Below are 23453 nucleotides of genomic sequence, written 5' to 3'. Positions count from 1 at the left end.
AAGTAACATCAACAGCCAGTCAGACTGTATAATTTTAATAGTAACTATAAAAATAAACCAAAAAACTTTATGAAAAAAACTATACAATTTTACTGAAAAACACAATTAAAATCTTTTCTTACATGGAGAAAAACCTAATATTGTGAAGATGTCAATTATCTGTAAGCCAATTTATAAGTTGAATAAAAATTCCAATCAAAATCTTAAGGAAATTATTTGGAAAGTAGGGGTGACCATCTGGATAAATACATAAACATCCAGAAAACTTTAACTTTTTAAAAAAGTTATGACAAAACAATCATTCTAACATTAAAATATATAAAACCACAATAATAAAAACTTTGTAATTGAGGTCCTAGAATAGAAAAGAGAATAAAGTAAAGGAATTTCTCAATACACATTACTGAGATAAAAGGTCAATCATTTAATGCAAAGTGGGGGCTGAGAAGCAAGTGTATAAGATCTGGAAAAAATAAAGAGTAGTCTCATCTCTAGGCTTCTACTCCGTGCAAAGAATCATCTCATTCTCCAGTACCTGGACTGCAAAAATCCCTGACCGTAGGATCAAATGTCAGTAGTATAAAGCTAGAACTCTTAAATCCTAACGTAGTGTAGATAGAAAGTAAAAGCTGAAGCAGATAGCCATGAACTGCCTGAGCACTGGAATATTATTTTATTTATCTTTGTTTTCATTTTCTGAGATCCAGTCCCTCAACACTAACCTCCGTTCCTTCCACTACCTCAATAAATGTATACTCCCTTACCAACACTTTAAAAAGAAGAAAAAAAAATTCAGTAAATGCTTGATAAATGAATGAGTTACCAAGATGAAACAAATCAGGGAGATGGACTATAGCACCCCAAGATAAAACAGAATATGCTTTTCTGTGGCAACACTGTTACCCACTGACCTGGGAACCTATTCATCACACACACTATCTCTGAGAAGAATGTGTGCATCTTACACTCCAGGCAGCTTGGATTACTTGATGAATCACAACTTCCCTCCAAGGTTCTTCTAGCAACCTGTAGAATTCTTTTAGCAACAAGCATCCTACAAATTCTCTAAGCTATCTTATGTAACTGTAATAAATATACCTAGAGGAAATTTTGGTGGAAATGGTGAGAAGAAAAAATGAAAGCAAAAAATAACTGAGTAAGTGGACCAAAGTGGGTTAGGATATTTTCCACTTCTATTGCTTTTCTTTTTTTTTTAAAGATTTTATTTATGTATTTGACCGAGAGATCACAAGCAGGTAGAGAAGCAGGCAGAGAGAGGAGGAAGCAGGCTCCCCGCTGAGCAGAGAGCCCGATTCGGGGTTCGATCCCAGGACCCTGGGATCATGACCTGAGCTGAAGGCAGAGGCTTTAACCCACTGAACCACCCAGGCGCCCCTCCACTTTTATTTCTTACAAAGATTAAGAATTCTCTCCATGCACAGCTGATGGTATCCTTAATGGAGAGAGAGTTATTTTGGGGTATTTTTTAAACATTTTTTCATTTTTAAGTAATTTTTTAATAATCTTAAAAATTAAATTAATTTTTAAGTAATCTCTATACCCACCATAGGGCTCAAACTTACAACCCCGAGATCAAGAGTCACATGCTCTACTTAGACAGCCAGTCGTCCCAAGAGTAATTTTTTTTTTTAAGATTTTATTCCTTTATTTGACAGAAATCACAAGTAGGCAGAGAGGCAGGCAGAGAGTGAGGAAGGGAAGCATGCTCCCTGCTGAGCAGAGAGCTCAATGTGCGGCTCGATCCCAGGACCCTGAGATCATGACCTGAGCTGAAGGCAGAGGCTTAACCCACTGAGCCACTCAGGCGCCCCCAAGAGTAATTTTTAAATAAGTACCAGCAAGAGAGAACCAAAAAGAATTCAAACATGTTTTAAAGTTTATTTCTGGGCACTTCGGTGGCTCAGTGGGTTAAGCCTCTGCCTTTGACTCTAGTCATATCTCAGGATCCTGGGATCAAGCCCCATATCAGGCTCTCTGCTCATCAGGGAACCTGCTTCTCCTCCCCTTCTGCCTGCCTCTCTGCCTACCTGTGATTCTGTCAAATAAATAAATAAAATCTTTTTAAAAAATTAAGTTTCTTTCTACTAATCAAAAGCTTTTTATCTGAGAGAGAAAAAGATGAGATGAAAATGAATGCTGGTTCTATATTATAATTACACCAACAACGTGGAACTCAATGCACTCTCTTCCCAGCTCTTATTTCTAGATAAATGTAATCACGTCAAAGTTACTGTATCCTTTTACATAGAATAGAGAGAACTGCATGAGAACAGGGTTAACAATTATTTTAAACTGAAACCAAAAAGTTTTATGAAATGACATTTTTTAAACAAAATGAGAGTAAGTATCACTGACTGTCACCAAGCTCTTTACTATTCCCAAAACTGCATTTTGGAGCACCAGTATTTTGGCAAATAAAACTCCTGAATAAAACAAAAGTATGATTTTTCTTTTTTTTTTTTTTGTGGCCATATAATATACTTTGTCTTTATTTCTTTCTTTTCAGTGTTCCAGAATTCATTGTTTATGTACCACCCCCAGTGCTCCATGCAACATGTGCCCTCCATAACACCCACCACCAGGCTCACCCAACCCTCCACCCTCCTCCCCTCCAAAACCCTCAGTTTGTTTCTCAGAGTCTACAGCCTCTCATGATTCGTCTCCCACTCCAATTTCCCCCAACTCACTTCTCCTCTCCATCTCCCAATGTCCTCCGTGTTATTCCTTATGCTCCACAAGCAAAACCATATAATTGACTCTCTCTGCTTGACTTATTTCACTCAACATAATCTCCTCCAGTCCCATCCATGTTGATACAAAAGTTGGGTATTCATCCTTTCTGATGGAGGCATAATACTCCATTAGTATATATAGACCTTATCTTCTTTAGTCACTCGTCCGTTAAAGGGCATCTTGGTTTTTTCCACAGTTTGGTGACTGTGGCCATTGCTGCTATGAACACTGGGGTACAGACGGCCCTTCTTTTCACTACATCTGTATCTTTGGGGTAAATACCCAATAGTGCAATTGCAGGGTCATAGGGAAGTTCTATTTTTAATTTTTTTTTTTTTTTAAGGTAAGTATCACATTTTTATTTAGATATTTAGTTTCTCTTGTTTTGCAAACTTCAGATGCCCTACTTAAAATAAGAGATGTATTTTTCTGGCTTGTTGTTCACATAACAATTTTTTCCCCCTTTTCAGCCCTAAGAAACAGAAACAGATGAGCGAGAGGGAGAAGATGAGAAAAAAGACAAAACTCTGTGACACAAGTGAAGATAAATCTGACATAAAATGAGGCAGGGGGAACATAGGATATGACTAGGGAATTTATATTTTTAGGAAATAACTCTATTCCAAAAAAGACAGGGGGTAAAACCCAACTAATTATTCTGACCCAAGAGGACAGATTTTTCAACTGGTTTTATCTCTAAAAGCCATCAATAATTATCTTAATTTTAATAGTTTCTGATGCTTCTGGACTCTATTATTATGTTCCTGTTCTCCTTCACAGCATCTAAAACAAAGATCTCAACATATAATAAATACTTGATTACCAATAGCAAAGATGCAAGAAAAACATTTAAACAGAATGTTTTATTGACTTTAAGTCAGCCGGGGATAATTACCTGTATTTATATGTTAAGACATTTCACCTCATTGAAAAAAAAATGTTATATTAGAGATCTTTGACTTTCATGTGTTTGCTGCTCTGGGTTGAGAACATGTTCAGCTCTTCCCTGCAAGTTGTGTTTCAGTATTACAACTCATCAACAAAAGGTGTATGGCCCAGATTTCCACTTGCCGCCATTGACTTCCGGCCCGAAACAAACTTCTTTGCAGCGTTTACGACATCAGCGTCAGCTACGGAGTCTATCTGCTGAAGGACTGTGGCTGGCGGCGTGTACGATCCCGCACCCAGCGCCTGGGACCCGACTTCATCCAGGAACCCCTCAGAAGACTCCACTGACATTAGGTAGCCAGCTTTCAGCTTGTTCTTAGCAGCTTGGACATCTGCATTGTAAAGGTTTCCTTGAGCAATCGTTTTTACTTGGTTATAGGCAGCCTTGATAACATCTCCAGCTGCGGCAGCCTGTGAGATGGTGTAAATCCCAAAGAGTCCAGAATCCGAGTAACTGGCGTTAAAAGCGGAAACATCAAATGGCTGGTGAACTCCCTTGGCAACAGCCTGGTACAGAGAGCTGGTGGGATTGCTGCCCCTCTTGACATGTGGTCCGGCACCAAGAACATACTGGAGAACACTAAATGCATTTGCTTCCGCACTTCCTGTGGCAGCACTTTCAGCTACAAGAGCAGCGTGAACAAGACTGTCTCCATTCTGCTCTCGGATTTCACCTCCACGGTACTTGGCCTTCGTACCAGGTAAACCAAGCCCACCCCTCATGTTGAGAAACTGTTCTGCAACTTGCTTTAGAACAGGGTGACTCACACCAAGTCCAATCAAAGCCATTCTCGCACTTGTGAAATGGTTCTGAACAAAGTAATGCAACTCATCTGGTGTCACTTTTCCAATCCTATAATCAGGACAATACAGAGAATTGGCCAAGGCATTTCGGTAAGCTGCAGCATGCAGATTTTCAAGGACATGAGCCTGTGGATTCTGAAAAGCTACAGCTTTGTCAGTCCTTAGCTGAGACTGAAGGGCAGCCACTTCCCAACGACGAAATTCTGGTGATGTGGTGACATTGAGCAGGAACTCCATTAGAATATCAACATGGTCCCGCAGGCATTCCACAGTGTAGGCCATGCTTTCCCTGGTTGAAGTCACACTTAATTTACCACCAACTGCTTCAATTCCACGGGTTATCTTGAAAGATGAAGCTCCTTTAGTAGTCAAACTGGATGCAAGACGAAGCAGATGAGAGGTTCCTAAGTTGTTGGAGTCCTCATATCTGCTGCCAGCTTTAATGAACAAACCAATTCTTGAGGCAGGAGCATAGTTTTCCAGAGAAGCAATCACTAAGCCGTTTGGTAATTTGGTAAACTCAAGGTCCTGAGGCTGTGATGGCGCTCCTGCAGGGGCGGCCGTGGCTTTCACTTTGGGAGCAACTTTCAGGGAGTAAAATCTCGAGAGGGACCCGGCTCTGCTTAGCAGCTTCATGGCTCAAGCTCGCTCTAACCCACGGTCACTGCCGGCTCCTATTTTTAATTTCTTAAAGAATCTCCACACTGTTTTCCAAAGTGGCTGCACCAACTTGCATTCCCACCAACAGTGTAAGATGGTTCCCCTTTTTCCATACCCTCTCCAACACTGTCCTAATTTTGGCCATTCTGACTGTTGTAAGTATGTTGTAAGGTGGTATCTCAATGTGGTTTTGATTTGAATCTCCCTGATGGCTAATGACGATGAACATTTTTTCATGTGTCTATTAGCCATCTGTATGTCTTTCTTTGGAGAAGTGTCTGTTCATGTCTTCTGACCATTTTTTGACATGATTACATGTGTCTTTTGCAAATATCTTCTCCTGTTCCGTGGGCTGCTTTTTTTTCCATGGGTCTTCTTTTTTATGTTGACTGTTTCCTTTGCTGTGCAGAAGCTTTTGATCTTGAGGAAGTCCCAAAAGTTCATTTTTGCTTTTTTTTCCTTTGCCTTTGGAGACATATCTTGAAAGAAGTTGCTGTGGCCCATGTCAAAGAGGTTACTGCCTATGTTCTCCTTTAGGATTCTGATGGATTCCTGCCTCCCGCTGAGGTCTTTTTTCTATTCCAAGTTTATCTTTGTGTATGGTGTAAGAGAATGGTCGAGTTTCAGTCTTCTATACATATAGCTGTCCAATTTTCCCAGCACCATTTATTGAAGAGACTGTCTTTTTTCCACTGTATATTTTTTCCTAGTTTGTTGAAGATTATTTGGCCATAGAGTTGCAGGTCCATATCTAGGCTCTCTACTCTGTTCCAGTCCGCAGTTTTTTCTTTTTCAACATTTCCTTAGCAATCTGGGGTCTCTTCTGGTTCATACAAATTTTAGGATTGTTTGTTCCACCTCTTTGAAAAATGCTCTTTGAAAATGGTATTGAAAGTATAGACTGCTCTAGGCAGTATACACATTTTAACAATGTTTATTCTTCCGATCCATGAGCATGGAATGGCTTCCATCTTTTTGTGTCTTCAATTTCTTTCATAAGTTTTCTGTAGTTCCTTGAGTACAGATCCTTTACCTCTTTGGTTAGGTTTATTCCCAGGTATCTTATGGTTCTTGGTGCTATAGTAAATGGAATCGATCCTCTAATTTCCCTTTCTGTATTTTCATTGGTAGTGTATAACAAAGTAACTGATTTCTGTACATTGATTTTATACCCTGCCACATTACTGAATTGCTGTATGAGTTCTAGTAGTTTGGGGCTGGAGTCTTTTCGGTTTTCCATATAAAGTACCATGTCATCTGTGGAGAGAGAGTTTGACTTCTTCATTGCCAACTGGAATACCTTTTATTTCTTTTTGTTGTCTGACTGCTGTTGCTAGGACTAGTACTGTGTTGAACAAGACTGGCAAGAGTGGGCATCCTTGTCATGTTCCTGATCTCAAAGGGAAGGCTGTCAGCTTTTTCCCATTGAGGATGATATTTGCTGTGGGTTTTTCATAGATTTCATGAAGTTGAGGAATGTTCCCTCTATCCCTATACTTTGAAGCGTTTTAATCAGGAACAGATGCTGTGTCTTGTCAAATGTTTTTTCTATATCAATTGAGAGAACCATGAGGTTCTTCTCTCTTCTCTTATTGATTTGTTCTATCACACTGATTGATTTGTGAATGTTGAACCACCCCTGCATTCCATGGATAAATCCCACCTGGTCATGGTGGATAATCTTTTTAATGTATTGTTGGATCCTATTAGCTAGGATCTTGTTGAGAATCTTAGCATCCACATTCATCAGGGATATGGGTCTGAAATTCTCCTTTCTGGTGGGGTCTTTGCCTGGTTTGGGGATCAGGGTAATGCTGGCTTCATAAAAAGAGTCCGGAAGTTTTCCTTCTGCTTCTATTTTTTGAAACAGCTTCAGGAGAATAGGTATTATTTCTTCTTTGAATGTTTGGTAGAATTCCCCAGGGAATTCGTCAGGTCCTGGGCTCTTGTTTTTTGGGAGGTTTTTGATCACTGCTTCGATCTCCTTACTAGATACTGGTCTATTCAGGTTGTCAATTTCTTCCTGATTCAGTTTTGGAAGTTTATAGGTTTCCAGAAATGCATCCATTTTGTCTAGGTTGCTTAACTTATTGGCATATAACTGTTGATAATAATTTCTGAAGATTATTTCTACTTCCTTGGTGTTAGTCGTGATCTCTCCCTTTTCATTCATAATTTTATTAATTTGGGTCCTCTCTCTTTTCTTTTGGATTAGTTTGGCCAATGGTTTATTGATCTTATTCTTTCAAAAAACCAGCTTCTAGTTTCGTTGATGTGTTCTACTGTATTTCTAGTTTCTATCTCACTGATCTCTGCTCTAATCTTGATTATTTCCCTTCTTGTGTGGGAGTTGGCTTAATTTGTTGTTGATGTCCAGTTGTTGTTGTTGTCCAGTTCCTTAAGGTGTAAAGAGAATTGGTGTATTCTGGATTTTTTCAATTTTTTTGAGGGAGGCTTGGATGGCTATGTATTTCCCCCTTAGGACCTCCTTTGCTGTATCCCATAGGTTTTGGACTGAAGTGTCTTCATTCTCACTGTTTACCATGAATTGTTTAAGTTCTTCTTTGATTTCCTGGTTGAACCAAACATTCTTAAGCAAGGTGGTCTTTAGCTTCCAGGTGTTTGAATTCCTTTCAAACTCTTTCTTGTGGTTGAGTTCCAGTTTCAAAGCACTGTGGTCTGAGAATATGCAGGGAATAATCTCCATCTTTTGGTATAAGTTGAGTCCTGATTTGTGACCAGTGGTCTATTCTGGAGAAAGTTCCAGAGAACTTTTTTTAACCTATTTACTTTTTTTAACCTATTTAACCTTTTTTAACCTCATCACAACGAGAGGTTCAATATAACAAATTCCATAATAATAACAACCTTTTAACTTGGAACTTTTTTTTGATACATATACCTGTGTTTTTCTTTTTGCTTTTCTATTTTTTTAAATATTCATATAGAGATAAGCTTCAAAGTAATCCTCTTTCCCCAATCAATACTATCCCTATATACTATCCCTATAAATAAACCAGTTTTAATCCCCCTTTATCTCTGGAAAGTTGAGCCCTTTAACAAAGATATCAAGATACACCCAGGAAGAATCAAAATAACCTTCCTTGTCCACACTGAGGATTTATAACCACCCTCCCATCTTTTCTTCTGTGTTTCTGTATATTTGTTTTTCTGGTAATATATAAATGTTCTGGTAATACGTAAATCTTATACTTGGGGTTCATTTTGGCAGGGTTCTTTTTTCCTTGTCATTTACTTTTGTAGGTCTTTTTGTCTGTTTTTGTTTGTATACCTTATAAATCTTACGTTTGGGGCCCATTCTGGCTGGGTCTTTTTTCTCTCTTTCTCTTTCTCTCTCTCTCTCTTTTTTTTTTTTTTCCTGTCTCTCTCTTCCTCTCTCTTTTTTTTTCTTTTTTCTTTCCTTTTGGTGGGGAGTCCCAATAGCTCAGAAGTGTGCCAGGGTGCACCTTGCCCAGATCACGGTTGATACATTCAGCTACACATCCCCCCTCAGCCATCTCTCACCAAAATGATTAAGAGGAGGAATGCCCAACAGAGGAAAATTCAGAGACTGTGCCTTCTCCATCAGAGCTATTGGATATGGATATAAACAGTATGTTGGAAAGGGAATTCAGGGTAACAATTATCCAGGCAATGGCTAGGTTGGAGAAAACCATTAATGACAACATGGAATCGATTAGGGCAGAAATGAAAGCCACCAGGGAAGAAGTTAAAAATGCTATCAATGAGTTCCAATCTAATCTAAATTCTCTAATAGCTAGGGTAAATGAGGCAGAAGATAGAATTAGTGATCTAGAGGACGAACTGAGAGAAAAAGGCTCAGGAGGAGGCCTGGAACAAACAGCTGAGAAGCCATGAAAACAGAATTAGGGAAATAAATGACTCCATGAAACGTTCCAGTGTCAGAATTATGGGAATCACTGAGGGGGAGGAGAAAGAAAGAAGACTAGAAGATATAGCTGAACAAATTCTCCATAAAAATCTTCCCAATCTGGGGAATAGAGCCAGCATTCCTGTCCTAGGGCAGAAAGGTCTCCCCACCAAGATCATAGAATCTAGAAAGACCTCAAGACACCTGATTGTGAAACTGATGAAATCATAATTTTAGACAGGAGCCCTTGAGAGCAGCTAGGGGGAAGAGATTCCTTATGTACAGAGGAAGGCCCATCAGAATAACGTCAGACCTATATTGAAATACCTAAGATACTGATGATAAACACTGAACTAATATGTCATTTGAGATCTGCTTCAAAATAACACAGGAAATAAAGTGGGTAGTGTGTGGTGCGTATAGATAAAACTTGCCAGAAGTTGATAACTGTTGAAGCTGAAGGAGGCATACATGGAGAACTTCATTACAACATTTTCCTTAATTTTGTACATGATTAAAAGTCCCATAAGGTTTTTAAAAAGGCAGTAAAATTTAACTGACCATTTACTGAACAACTAAAACTAGATAAATATTTATTCTAAGGGCGTTTGGGTGGTTCAGTTATTAGGCGGCTGCCTTAGGCTCAGGTCATGAACCCAAGACTCTTGTGATGGAGCCCCGCCCGCATCAGGCTCCCTGCTTGGTGGGAAGCCTGCTTCTCCCTCTCCCGCTTCCTCTACTTGTGTTCCCTCTCTATCAAGTAAATAAATAAAATCTTTAAAATATACATATATTTTATTCTAAGTAACACAACTCTGCTTCTAGAGAAAAAAATGATGGAGTATTATTCAGAAAGTGTTTTCCAAGAAATGGGAAATGTTTGCAATTTCATGCAAAGTGAAAAAAAGATATGAAATTCACTCAGCACATCACAACCCAGAATTTTTATGAAGAAAAAGAAAACAGAACAGAAAATATCAAAGACGCTTTTTTGTACAACTTTTGTTTTAGATTGTCTGTGAATGTACTGCCTCACTTAGTACAAGACAGAATTAGTAGGAGTTGCAGGGAAAAGAGTGGCTATGAGTTGACAATTGCTATAGCTAGATGACAGCTGGATAAGCATTTATCTACCCTGCAGTTCTATATATGTGTATTTTTATTTTTTATTTTTTAACTTTAAAGAGACTCTCTGGAGCGATTCTATCGGATCTCATTTCCACATCTACTTTGGACACTGACAGCAGGCCAAGATTCCCCAGGTCTCATCCATCACTGTACAGACCCTCATTTCCATCTTATTCTGTACATTCTATAACCTGCTTCAATCCTATATCCCCCTTCTCTCCCTTCCAAATCATCCCATTGTATCCTCTGAATTCCTGTAGATTAATATTTGTTCTCCTCAACTGCAGAATGAAGTCTAGCTGGCTCCCTGAAAAATCCCTTTCCCCTATGGCTGTCTCAATTGAAAGCTATTTGTGTTTTAATTTCTCTAATGTCAAAAAAAAAAAAAAGTCTCTAGTGTCTTCTCTGACTACCAATCTAGAACAAGTCTCTCCTTTGGTCACAAAGCTCTAGCCCAGTGATTCTCATTCAGTCAATACCACTCCCTACAAGGCATGGAATTTTTTGAAGGCATTTTTGGCCATATTGATGACTAAGCCATGCTACTGGTTTATGGATCAGAGGCATGGAATGAATATCTTCCAATTTGAAAAACTAGTCCCTCTAAGAAAGAAGTGACCCATATTCCATTCAACCGCAGAATATAATACTGAACAGTCATGTAGGTGAAAAACCCATTATTATAATTATCTGAACCTAAACATATTCTACCTCTAAAACACAGTATGTTTTGGGGGTGGTTTACAGCATTTTAAAATATATAGAGATCTTTCCAGGAAGACAACTATATCCTGTAAACGATATTTTGTTAGTAATCTTATGAAAAAATTTGCTTGATATTTCAGAAAATGTCACTAACAGCAAAACTATTCATGGTATTTGAGTCATTAATAAAGCACACTTTTATCAGTCCAAAACAAAGTTTGAAAGCCACTGCATTATGTTTTTATAGCTCTAAGACTTTGCTTAAAGCAACAGATTCCACCATCACAATAGCAACATCACCACAGTGTATCACACTTATTACAAAACATGGCATATATAGTACATATTCAATGTTTGCCGAACTAAATCAATACTGGGTTGCATAGTAAAGAGACAAGACTAGACTGAACCAGGTTAAAAAGGACACTGAAACTAAGGAGAAGATGGGGCTTAAAGTCCTAAATACAAAGTAACCAGACAATCATCACTTAATTTCTTGAACAAATGAAAGACATAACTGGTTTTCAAAGACTAACCACAGAGTGATATATATGAATACGCAAATAAACTTGGCTTAGAAATCTTAAGGTTGTAGTTTTTTATGACTATACCTCGAAGGTTGTGGGGTTTTTTACTTCTTTTCAGTTCAAACTCATTTCCCTTTTATTAAAGTCCAAATTACCATTACATCGTTTGGTATTTAATAAAGGAAAACTTGTTCAAATAAGGTAAAATGTCATCCAGGATGATATCCTGGATGACAAGCCATCATCCAGGTCCATGATGACCATGGAGTATTTCCAAATACTGGAAATCAATATTTCCAGGTGGTTGTTTACAGCCAAGTAGCATCATGCATAAAACTTTAAGAAGCCCATCTATGAAGTTTATACTTTGTCAAGGCCCAATTCCACTGGAGTGGAGATTCTCAGTTTATTTAAAGTTGATCTAAGCTCCTGAATGACTTAGGGGTAGATTTCCTTATGAGGTCCCACTTTGTTCTTAACAACCTCTAGGATGAAAACTACACTAGCAAAATCATTTCACCACCTACATGCCAGCAAAGCAGCATCATTGATTTGGATTCTGGAACCAGATCATAGCCAACAAGCATGTTCATCCTTTCACAATTTCCAGGCATCAGTATCTGGCTTGTAGAAGTATGTCACCCAATGCGCATCAAATTCCTCATGTGTTTCCTCTGACCCACAAGAGTAGCAGCAAACTGGACAGTGGCAGTGGGGCAGGGGGCTTGGGACCAGGTACAGGAGGCCGCAAGGGCTGGTAACGGCCATTACAGCTACTGCTACAGTACAAAAGAGAACAACGCCAAGCCTAATGGTGAAGTCAGCATGTACTCTATCTATGTCAAGGTTTTTAATATATCAAAAATGTAGTAGGTTCAGAGAATAAAATAACTAAAAAGGATCCAATTCATAGCCACTCTTCCTTATCAATTTTATAAGGCAGAATTCCATGAAATTCAGGAGTTCAGAAAAAGCAATCAACATACAATTTGCCAACTTTATTATTTTTTTAAAATATGTACATATTTGAGAGAGGGAGTGCACATGTGCGAGGGGTGGGGTGGGGGATGGGTACAGAGAGAGAGGGAGGAGCAGACTTCCCTGATAAGCACAGAGCCCCACATGAAGCTCAATCTTAGGACTCTGAGATCATGACCTGAGCTGAAATTGAGAGTTAGCTGCTTAACAGACTTACCTACCCAGACGTCCATACCCATTTGCCAACTTTAAACACAATTTTATTAAGGTATTTTTAAATGTTTGTAATATATGGAAAACACCACACTCCATAGGACTTTTTACTTACATTAGTAAGAATTGTTGGACAGTAGGGGTATACCTAACCATAACAGATAACCATCATTCACAACTATTATTTATCTAAAACTATGCATACAAAACAAAATACAATTTAAAAAAATTCTGATTCGAACACACTGAGAATTGTTAAAATTAATTTTTGTTAAATATAAATGCTTAAGCCTAGTTTTGAGACTTCGATATTTTGACAGTATAAATTGTGTGGTATACTATCTAGTTCTTGGAGGAGTTCAGCTAGATACTGCTTCACATTCCTCTTTTTTCACAGCTATTCTTTTTCATAAGCAATGAGTCTTACAAAGAATGAAATAATCCATTCATCTCCAAACAATACTGAATAGTTCATAAAATTCATTAAAAAAATGCTACTTCCTTTAATTTTCAGAATTCCCCCCAATTTTAATAGTCTCTTCTATCCAAATGCTGAAGTCTGTATAACATACGCATATTTGATCTTAAAGAATCCCCATAAATTCCTTAAGTGTTCTCATTTTTCAATAAATTTTTGTAAAGTATAAGTACTTCTTCAGGGAATAGGACATTTTCCTCATATGAATTAGAATAAGGACAAAAATTAAAACAGAACAAAAACGAAATGCATATTTCAAACAGCCAGGTAAATTTAACTGTATCTATTATAATAAATCATATGAATGTGGCTCTAAAAGCATTCTCACTGTCCTTTGCATTTAAAAGAAAATCAAGTAAGCAATCCTAGCAAAGCTTTTAGGGAAAAGAAAGAAAAGCTATATAGCTCCAAGAGAATGAAAAAAGTTTCTATTCAGGATCAAACAATTACAAACCATAAATGTGGGTAAGTAGCTATGCTTTTTCAAAATGAAAGTTACTATATCCATGAAAGGCATTAGGAAAGTTGAGATTTTGTTCAGTAAGACTATGTCAATCCCTATCAGTACTGCTGCTGCTTTATCTGCCCCCCTCTCTGGTAATACCCTTTTAACATCCTCCATTAGTTCTTTATCTAGCATATAGCAGTCTATCATCACTCAACCTCTGCCTAGCTTCTCCTCACCTTCCTCCCCCCTAAGTCAAGAGGTTTATTTTGAATGGTTAAACAAAAGAAACTTTTCAATAACAAAAAGAAAACTGAAATAAGATCAAAATAATAAGTATCTGTACATGAAAAGAACTGAACAAAATGAACAAATGACCCCTCTCTCCACTCATCAGGTGGCTGAAAAAGCCATGTATATCTGTACCACAATGATTAAAAACTACTACTACTATTACCACAACAAACAGCCCTAAGACAAAAAGTTTGGAAAATAAATGGAGTAAATTAAAATGTATGAAATTTCCAAAACTAATTATTAAATAAGAATTCAATAACTGAATTAGTTGTGCTTTCTAACAACTTTGTAATACCTAGCAGAAGTACTCTGATTTCATGGATTTAAAAGCTAAATTTACAATAAAAGCTAGCATTTTCAATAAAAAAGAAATCTTAGTTGTAAAGAATCTCAAAATATAACCCTCCAAAAACAAGAAATGAAATCAGAATTTCATTCTTACAGTTTTAAAGCACCTTTCTCACCATTAAAATCTACACCAATACCATCAGATATGACGACTCAGCCATGGTCAGACCCAACCACACAATCTTGTGCTGGGATCCTACTGGACCTCAGGGCTAAGCAAGTGTTAAATTCTCTAAATAGCAATATTCATGATTAGACAGGTAGCACTCTCATTTTCAGCCATTTCAACTAATATTAGTAATCATAATTCTTTAAAAATAATTTTAAAACTGCAGTTGGGTACTTTTATTTAAACAAAATGACATTTTTCCTAATTACAAAATTAATTAATGTATATTACCAAACACTTTCGAAATAAAAAAGGAGAAGCACCTCTGTGGTTCAGCTGGTAAAGCATCACTCTTGATTTCAGCTCAGGTCATGATCTCAGGATCCTCAGATTGAGCCCTGGGTTGGGTTGCCACACACCCCCTCCCAGGCCCCCACTAACTCACTCCCTCTAAAATAAATAAATATTTTTAAAAATAATAGACAACTGTTATCACTTTGGTACAAATCCCTCCTTCCACTAGAACTTTCATCTTAAACTCAGGTAATTATAGGCATCCTGTTGAGACCTACTTGTACATCTCTGTTTTCAACAAAAATTTTAGTAGCTGCATAGTATGATTTCACATTATGAATATACATCATGATTTATTTAATCATATCTGGTTGTAGGTCATACAAGCTAAACAGTCTTTCATATAAATTCTAGTATACATCTCTAATTTTCATGGCTCTTTAAGAATGCTGCCAAAGGGGCGCCTGGGTGGCTCAGTGGGTTAAAGCCTCTGCCTTCAGCTCGGGTCATGATCCCGGGGTCCTGGGATCCGGGGTCCTGGGATCCAGCCCCGCATTGGGCTCTCTGCTCAGCAGGAAGACTGCTTCCCCCTCTCTCTCTGCCTGCCTCTCTGCCTACCTGTGATCTCTGTCAAATAAATAAATAAAATCTTTAAAAAAAAAAGAATGCTGCCAAATCTTCTGCCAAGAAAGTTGTTACCTCATTATTTTTTTAACTATCTCCAAACATATTAGGCAAATAATGGTTTGACTGAATCCTAGTTAGCAAAATGAACTTGGGTTATCTTTATTAACCTTATGTATCTCTTTATGTATCTTTACTTTCCTCACTATGACCTCTCTCAATTTTTATATTAGTTTCATTTCCCTAATATTTCTGAAAGCTCTTAATATAATAAGATGGCAACTTCTATCATATAGCCAATCTTTTCCTAGCTCACCTTTTAATTCTGTTTCCTTTTGAAATTTTCTCCCTGTGGTTTTATGATAAGAAAATGTTTTCCCATTTTGAGATCTAACAAACACATACACTTTCTAATTTTTACTATCTCATTATTAATTTCTTAACTCATCTCCTATTTAATTTGTTATATAGTCAGGCTGGAAACAAATCTGTTTCCTTTTTTTATAATAAGCAGTTGTTCTACCATATATATGGAATAATCCAGAACTGCAACACTGGTAGTGGGTTGTATGAGTAATGGCTCATTACTGGAGCACCCCCTCCAAGTTTCATACCCAGGGGCTCTGAACAACCCATCTCCCTACCATGGATACAAAATCCTACCTTTATTACATATTTATGGGTAGGTTTTTAGCTTTCTATTATGTTCCACTGACCTACCTATACTAATACTCAAATCATATTAATTTTATCACTGTAAGTTAATAGTATCTAGTAATATCTAGTGGTTCAATTATTATTCATTTTTAAAACTCTCTTGACCATTCCCAGCCAATGTATTCTCCTAGAAGATTATTTCAATACATTTGAAGTAACGTATAAATTACTTGGAAAAAACTACTGATACTTATTGGCTGTGTGACCTTGTAAAATGGGGACAAGAGCAATAACCACACACTACGGTTGTTGCTAAATAGGTTAGCAATAAGTTAGAACTAAGGAAATGAAAGTAGATATGGACAATGGATAGACATGGCAAACAGAAGTAGAACCTGACTAGACCTTTGGGAGAGCCAAAAGCAATCAAGTAGCAGTAATAAGGTTACTCCTAGCTATCTAGCTCATGGTGTCATTCATGTACATAGAAAATTTAAAAAGGGAAATGATGAGGAGCTTGGTGTTGAGCATTTGAAATATTTGTAGGATATACAAGAGGAAAAGAAAGACCAAGGTACAGATCAAAGGCTAACAAGCCTCTTCTAAAACTGCAGGGAAGGCTCTCAATATGGATCTAGACAATACAGGTTAAAAAAATAAATAAAACAAAAAATTGAGAGAGTTCTGACTGAGAGCTCTCTAGTTTCTTCTCTGAGAGGTTAACTGCTCGTCTGCTGACAGTCAAGGGTAGAAGTTTAGGATAAGGTAATGGGTATGAGGTGGGTTAAAAGTTTAAAATACCTCTAGTAGGAAACATAAAAGTGAGAAGGGCTTTCAGACAAGTTCTGAGGGTCTAGCTCAGAATGAACAACCTGAGACTTCAAAATGGCACCAATCTGTGAAACCAGGTGTTACTAATTTAAAACTCATTAGTGCTATGAGTCTAATTCTATTCTGAAAGCTTATTTATCAGTATTTTCGGCAAGTTGTCTATTTCTGGAATGAATATGAAAGAGGGTCTTCCCATATCCCTCAATTGTAGAAACTGGTAATTCAGAAGCAAGTCTTGACTAGCAGGATATTAACTGTGTAATCATACTTGAATATATTAACTGGGCTAGTATCATTTCCTATCAAAACTGACTCCCCTATGGATTTTTTTAAGTTATTAAACTTAGTGAATCCCCAGGATTTTACTAGTTTTTGGCAGATTTTCTTTCCATAGCCTTATATTATATACTTTCTTCTATTATCCACAACCCAGGTCTCAACCTAGCTAGACTTGTTCTAATGCTTAGCAGTTGGGAGTAATAGGCCTTGGTATTTATAACATACGAATTCCTTAACATGAGTCACAAAAACAATGCTAGGAGTAAAGAGACTATCTTCAGAAGAAACTATTAAAAAAAGACAAATATGCAAAACATATTCTATCTTAAATGTATCAATGATGGCTCTTAAGCATAGTGTTAAGATCAGAAAAATAAACATCATACTTTTCAGCTCAAGAGTTCACACATTACGGATTACAGCCCTAGAGAGCAATACGAATAATCAAAGAAAATGAACAATCCAAGTTATCTATAGTTTTCAACTATTATCAGATTTAAACAATCCAGTATCCACAGGCTTTCTTGAGCTACATCCAATGATGCAATCTAATCCCATGATAGTTATTCCTCAGCTTCCAAAATATTTGGGCAATATACTCAACCACTCTGTGCTTGTTCCGGTCATCTACAAAATGGAGGTAACACCAATAGATATTCCCATAGAACTGTAAGGATTAAAGGAAATAATGACCACAGAAAAACTAAAACAGTAACACACAGCGCTTAGTAAATACTGTATCATAATGCTCATCAAAGAACACTCAGACATACATTTAAGCATGGTAATGACAGTAACAGCTAACTTTTACTGCATACTTACTATGTACCAGGTATTTTTCTAATACTTTACTTGGATTATTTCAGTTAATCCTCACAGGTAGGTACTACTATAGATTTATTTGGTCAATGCTGCTTCAACTGGAATCTCCTTCTCCTTACTTCTCTGCTTCCAATTCCCAGTATCCAATTCTTCCACATAGTAGGAATATAGGTATTTATTGAATGAAATCTTGTCTGATTATTTCAAATGTAAAAATCAGACTATAAATCCTTAAATTCTTAATATTTAACTCATTCTAGTTCCTGATTACCTACCACTACATTGCTCCTTTCTTTCATGTTACCTACTTAATTAGATTTTAAGGTTCCCAAAAGCAGGTATCTCATCCAGTATTGTTTCTGGATCCTTCAGTCTCTTGTCAGTAATAACTACAGAATGGGAAGTTAATAAATACAAATGCATATTTCTTAATTTAATATTTCCTAAGGACTTCCAATAATATTTTAAAATAATTTTAACAGCAAATTTATTAACTTAGGATAAGGTTAGGATTAACTTAGGATAAAGACATTCCTTTTTCTTAAAACTACAATTGGAAAAATACTCAGGAGAACTCTCATACATAGCATGCTCTAAGAAACACTATACAAATGAAGTAAAGTCTTATTTCTTCTGCACTGAACAAGCCAAACCTCCCTATGTTCCAAATAATTAATATGGGTCACTCAACCTCAAACCCTCAAACCCCTAAATAATGAAAAGCAGTGATTACTAAATTCAGAGGATTGAAAATTAAGTCTAAAAAGACTGCAGACAGAAGTTCTGAAACTTTTAGAGTAAGTTATGTCTTTCTAGTTTTTGTGGGAATGTTTACTATAAAATCATTCAGAATTTCCTTTAAACTACCTATTGAGATTTTGGGAGGCAGGAAGAGAGAAGACTATGGAACAGAAAGCAATCTACCACATGTCGAGATTTCTCCAATGCAATGTGCTTTTTCCGAGAATTTAGAAATATTTGGATAAACACAATGACAAAATAATTTGTATACATACTTCAACAAAAGGAATGATAGCACTGAATCCTTTGGAACTGAGCAATTATCCTGGAATCTTTTTTATGCCTGGAGTAATAAAACCACCAAAGAGCTCTTCTCTATTTTAGCCAGAATTTTCAATAGAGAACATTACCATTTGGTCAATACTACTAAAAAGAAATTACTAAATAAGGGGAAGTTATAGGAAAAGGAATCCTAAAGAAAAGATGGAGAGTCACAGTTTTGCTAAGGTTTCCACTTTCACAGCATAAAGTTTTGTAAAGGTTCTACAGAAAACCTACCTTTTCAGTTTAGTGTCTCTTAAGTGCATCTTCTTTTTTCCGTTAGGAACATTCATCTAGCCCCTCTTATGAAGTTTTATTTCTGCTTAAATTTTCTTGTTCCCTATACACATCATCTCCCATCCTCAATATAGTTACATGAAAATAATTCAACTTAAACTTAACATATAAATCATTCATACTAATACGTAATTTCATTAAGAATGGGTTCTCTCAAAAATTAATTAATTAATTAATTAAAAGTGTACATCTACGTAAAACAAACTAAACTGATCTTGAATGTAAGTCAGCACTTAGCACAAAGGCTGGCACACTGCGGGTATTTAAAAATTAAGTAGATGAACAACTTAACAAGTGAACCAATGAATCTACTCTTGCCTAGCATGCTCCCACCCACCAAGGGTCTTTCCTCAGCACTCTCTTCGTCCTAGATACTCCATTTTTCTCCCATCCATTGGCCCCAAGACTCAAGGACCCAAGTCCTACGTGCTGTACTTTATTCTTCTATCCCAGGCGTACAACCACAGAGTGACCCAAACAAGCAATCCAACTTGTATAACCAAGAGAGATTCGCCTTCTCAAACTCTTTAATCTTTTGGATACACATATTTCAGGCATTAAGAAGAGAAAGAACCTAGGAGAAAGACTACTTTGGGAGCACAGGGGTATAGCTTAAAGGAAGTCAATCCTAGAATAGTTTGACAGGTAGGGATCTTGGAAGACAGCTTATGCGTATATGTATCTGAGTCTGAGGTCAAGAGGAGTAACTAAAAACTGTAGTAGCAGTTTTTAGCAGATAGTAAAGATAGTAAAGAAAATATAAAGAGAACTAAAAATTCAATCTCAATTTTGTCTAATTACCATATAACACCCACCACTGAATGGTGAATTCATTTTACTTTAAATTTTATTAGATAACATTAAACTCTATTTGTGCCCTTAATTCTCAGGTTTTGTTGATTATACAAATGTAGTTAAACTGATTTTTTTAAATTTTCTATATAGTACATGATCACGCTAATTCAAATGTAGTAACAACAGTAATAGTTAACAATCATAGAACACTTCTAGGTCAGGCACTGGCCTAAGTGTTTTTCAGAGAATAACTCTTTTAATCTGCATAACCCTGTAAAAGAGAGGTATCATCAAACCCACTTTATAAATTCCGAAGCAGTTAAGCAACTTACATAAAGTCATACAGCTAACAAGTTGATGGAACTGTGATTTGAACTCAGATAATGTACCTGCAGGGCCTATTTTATTTTTTTATTTTTTAAGGCCTATGTTCTTAATCAGTAACCAGTATTTACTATTCTGTAGTGACTAGCTTATTCTCTACTCTTAGAAAAATTTTTTTAAAAAGTCTCAAATACAACAGATATTTTATAAAATGTTTACTAACAGGATTAAGAAAATCTAATGACTTACAAAGGGAAACTGCGTATCTCCTTTCCTGAGCATTCTGAAAAATCATAAATATTTACCTGCTATGCTATAAGATGAAGATGGGGGAAGGTGTATAACAGGAATACTATTCTGTGGTGACTAGCTTATTCTTTACTTTGGAAAAATTTTTTAAAAAAGGTCCCAAATACAGCAGCTATTTTATGTTTACTAATAGGATTAAGAAAGTCTAATGATTTACCAAGGGAAACTGCATATCTCCTTTCCTGAGCATTCTGAAAAATCATAAATATTTACCTGATATGCTGTAAGATGAAGGTACGGGAGGGTGCATAACAGGAAAAATATATTTTATTAAATCAAAGATGCCAGTGATTGAAAACATACCATTATTTTACATGCCACTGACGACAAAAAAAAAAAAAAAAACCTGCCAAAAGATAATGCAGTGTTATTTTAAAACATATTGTATCTTAAATGAAAAGGGAACAAAGGTATAACTATGTCAACAAACTACAGTCACTTAATCAAGGAAATTTAAATATATAGTTGCTTAATAGATGAGACCATGTAAAGGAAAATTAGTATTTCCTGAAATCTGCTTTATTATTCTGGGAATCTACATATGTAGAAGAAATTAAAGACTGGAAAACAACCTAAGACTAGCATTTAAACTGTGGTTGTAGAGAATTTTAAAACTACATGAGAAACTGGTTTACCAACCATATGCCTAGATTAGTTAGCTGGGGCTACCATTAACAAAACACAATACAATGGGGGCTTAAAGAAGAGAACTTTAATTTTCTCACAGTTCTGGAGGCTGAAAGTCCAAGACCAAGGTGTCAGCTGGTTTTGTTTCTACTGACACCTCTCTCCTTGGTTTGCAGACAGCTGTCTTCTCACAGTACCTTCATATGACCTTTTCTGTGTGGGTGTGTTTCTCTGCTGTCTCTCTCTCTTCTTATGGACACAAGTCATATTGGATTAGTGTCCCCCTCTCACAATCTCATTTAACCTTAATTATCTCCTTAAGGGACCTATCTCCAAGTACAGTCATATCGGAGGTTAGGGCTTAGGTGGATGGAAGGAGATAAAATTCAGTCTGTAATAAAATACAAGAGCAGATCTTATTGGAACTCATTCCTAGAATGCAAAACATCATTTCTGTATAGGCAACTACAGTTGAGGTAATAGTCCTCAGTACAAAATCATTTCTACATTAGGATCGACAACTAAAAAAATAATAATAATAATAATAATAATAGCTCTTCATTTGAGACTAAATAAATTATTCTGGGATTTTTAAAAATTGTTTAAGGCTCAAGAAATTACCCTTATTTCTGGTTCTTGCTATATTCTCATGTGAGAATCAATTTACATTTTATATGACAAAAACTGCTTTCAGGCAGTTTTTGCACATTATTCTATATATTACTTAAGAATAAGAATCCTACAGCCACCTGGTTGGCTCAGTGGGTTAAAGCCACTGATCCTGGGATCGAGCCCCACATCGGGCTCTCTGCTTGGCGGGGAGCCTGCTTCCCCCTCTCTCTCTCTGCCTGCCTCTCTGCCTACTTGTGATCTCGGCCAAATAAAATCTTAAAAAAAAAAAAAGAATAAGAATCCTATTTACCTTTGATTCCTTAGCACCTCACAAAGTGCCTCGCATGTAGTGGCTGCTTAGTAAGTATGGGGCAGGGGGGATTGAAAAAAAAGAAGGAAGAAATAAGTTAATTCAGATACAGCACTCTTAACTCTCCCCAGTTTCTTCTAGTAGGTACTCTGTAGATTACTTGAACAAAGTACTTAACACTCAAAAAAGGTATAAAGAAACACCCAGCAAATTTAAGGTCTAACAGACTCGCTTCATGTCACAAATCATAAAAGTAGAAAGCAAGAAAATCTCATGAACAAAATGTCAGCTCCCCCTGAATAAGCATTTAAATGCTATTTGAAAGAAGAAAACAGACACAGTTTAAAAGACTTTTCAAAGCTTAGAGGGTCTGTTTAAAAGTCTACTAGTTCAAAAGCTGGTTTTTGAAGCCTGCTGGATTCTACTGTTTCAACAAGAAACTCCTACGAAATTTTATCAGCTTTGTCCCCCAAAAAGCCTTCATAAAACACAGCATTTACTTACAATGCCTACTCTAAACCCTAGATATTCAGAAACCATCCATGCAATAAGTCATCAGCTGATTCAAGGTTTATCATCTGTATGGCTCTACTGCACATGGAGAAAAGTGGAAGCATAGAGTAGGCTAGAGATCGGTGAAAAGAAACATTCTGAAGGTGGTTACCCACTATTTTTCAACTGTCAAAGAGTATCAGAATGTATGTACAAACCAAAAATAAAGCAGTATCTAAATATTCAGTTGGGGGTGCCTGGGTGGCTTAGTTGGTTGAGCATCCAACTCTTGGTTTAGGCTCAGGTCATGATCTCATGGGTGGTGAAATGAGCCCTACATCAGGTTCTGCACTCAGAGCAGAGTATGCTTAAAGATTCTCTCCCCCTGACTCCCACCACTGGTGCACTTGTACTTGTGCATGTGCGCATATGTGCTCTCTCTCAAATAAATATATAAATTTTTAAATGTTTGGTTGGGATCTTAACCATAACAGATACATGAACGAAGTTGGACCATTTTTAGATTATTATTTGTGTCCATGCTTCTCCATAAATTTAGACAATTAAGTATGAAAGCAAACAGTAATAACACTACTTTGACTTGACACATCTCAATCAATGAACATTAACACACAATAGTTATTTAGAAAGGAAAACATTCCTTCAGTACAAATGTGCTTATTACAAGGTTTCTTGTCTTTGTAATTGAAATTTAAGATTTGTTTAAATTGCCAAAATCCCATATCATTGAGTTTTAGTTTATTTGAAAAGGATCCAAAAAAGTTCTTGGTCTCATGTCAGAAGAACTGAATAAGACTTTTATTACGAGAGA

General features: G+C 36.6%; 2 protein-coding genes across 2 annotated transcripts in view; both read right to left on the bottom strand.

Annotated features, from left to right (window-relative positions):
- Positions 1–23453, bottom strand: part of PAWR (pro-apoptotic WT1 regulator) — a 112534-nt gene that overhangs the window by 42460 nt on the left and 46621 nt on the right. The window lies entirely within an intron of this gene.
- LOC116866072 (cytochrome b-c1 complex subunit 2, mitochondrial) lies at positions 3689–5173 on the bottom strand. The gene has a single exon (XM_032854706.1). It carries the CDS (start codon positions 5140–5142, stop codon positions 3781–3783), a length of 1362 nt encoding a protein of 453 aa, XP_032710597.1. The 5' UTR covers positions 5143–5173; the 3' UTR covers positions 3689–3780.

This window comes from Lontra canadensis, unplaced genomic scaffold (assembly GCF_010015895.1).
Source record: "Lontra canadensis isolate GAN:19392208 unplaced genomic scaffold, GSC_riverotter_1.0 scaffold9, whole genome shotgun sequence".
Lineage (NCBI taxonomy): Eukaryota > Metazoa > Chordata > Mammalia > Carnivora > Mustelidae > Lontra > Lontra canadensis.
Note: the sequence above shows the minus strand (reverse complement) of the source record. Positions and strands in the feature narration are given on the sequence as shown.

Excerpts from the sequence above, each read along its gene's own strand:
- LOC116866072 (XM_032854706.1), bottom strand. The coding sequence starts at position 5,142 with ATGAAGCTGCTAAGCAGAGCCGGGTCCCTCTCGAGATTTTACTCCCTG.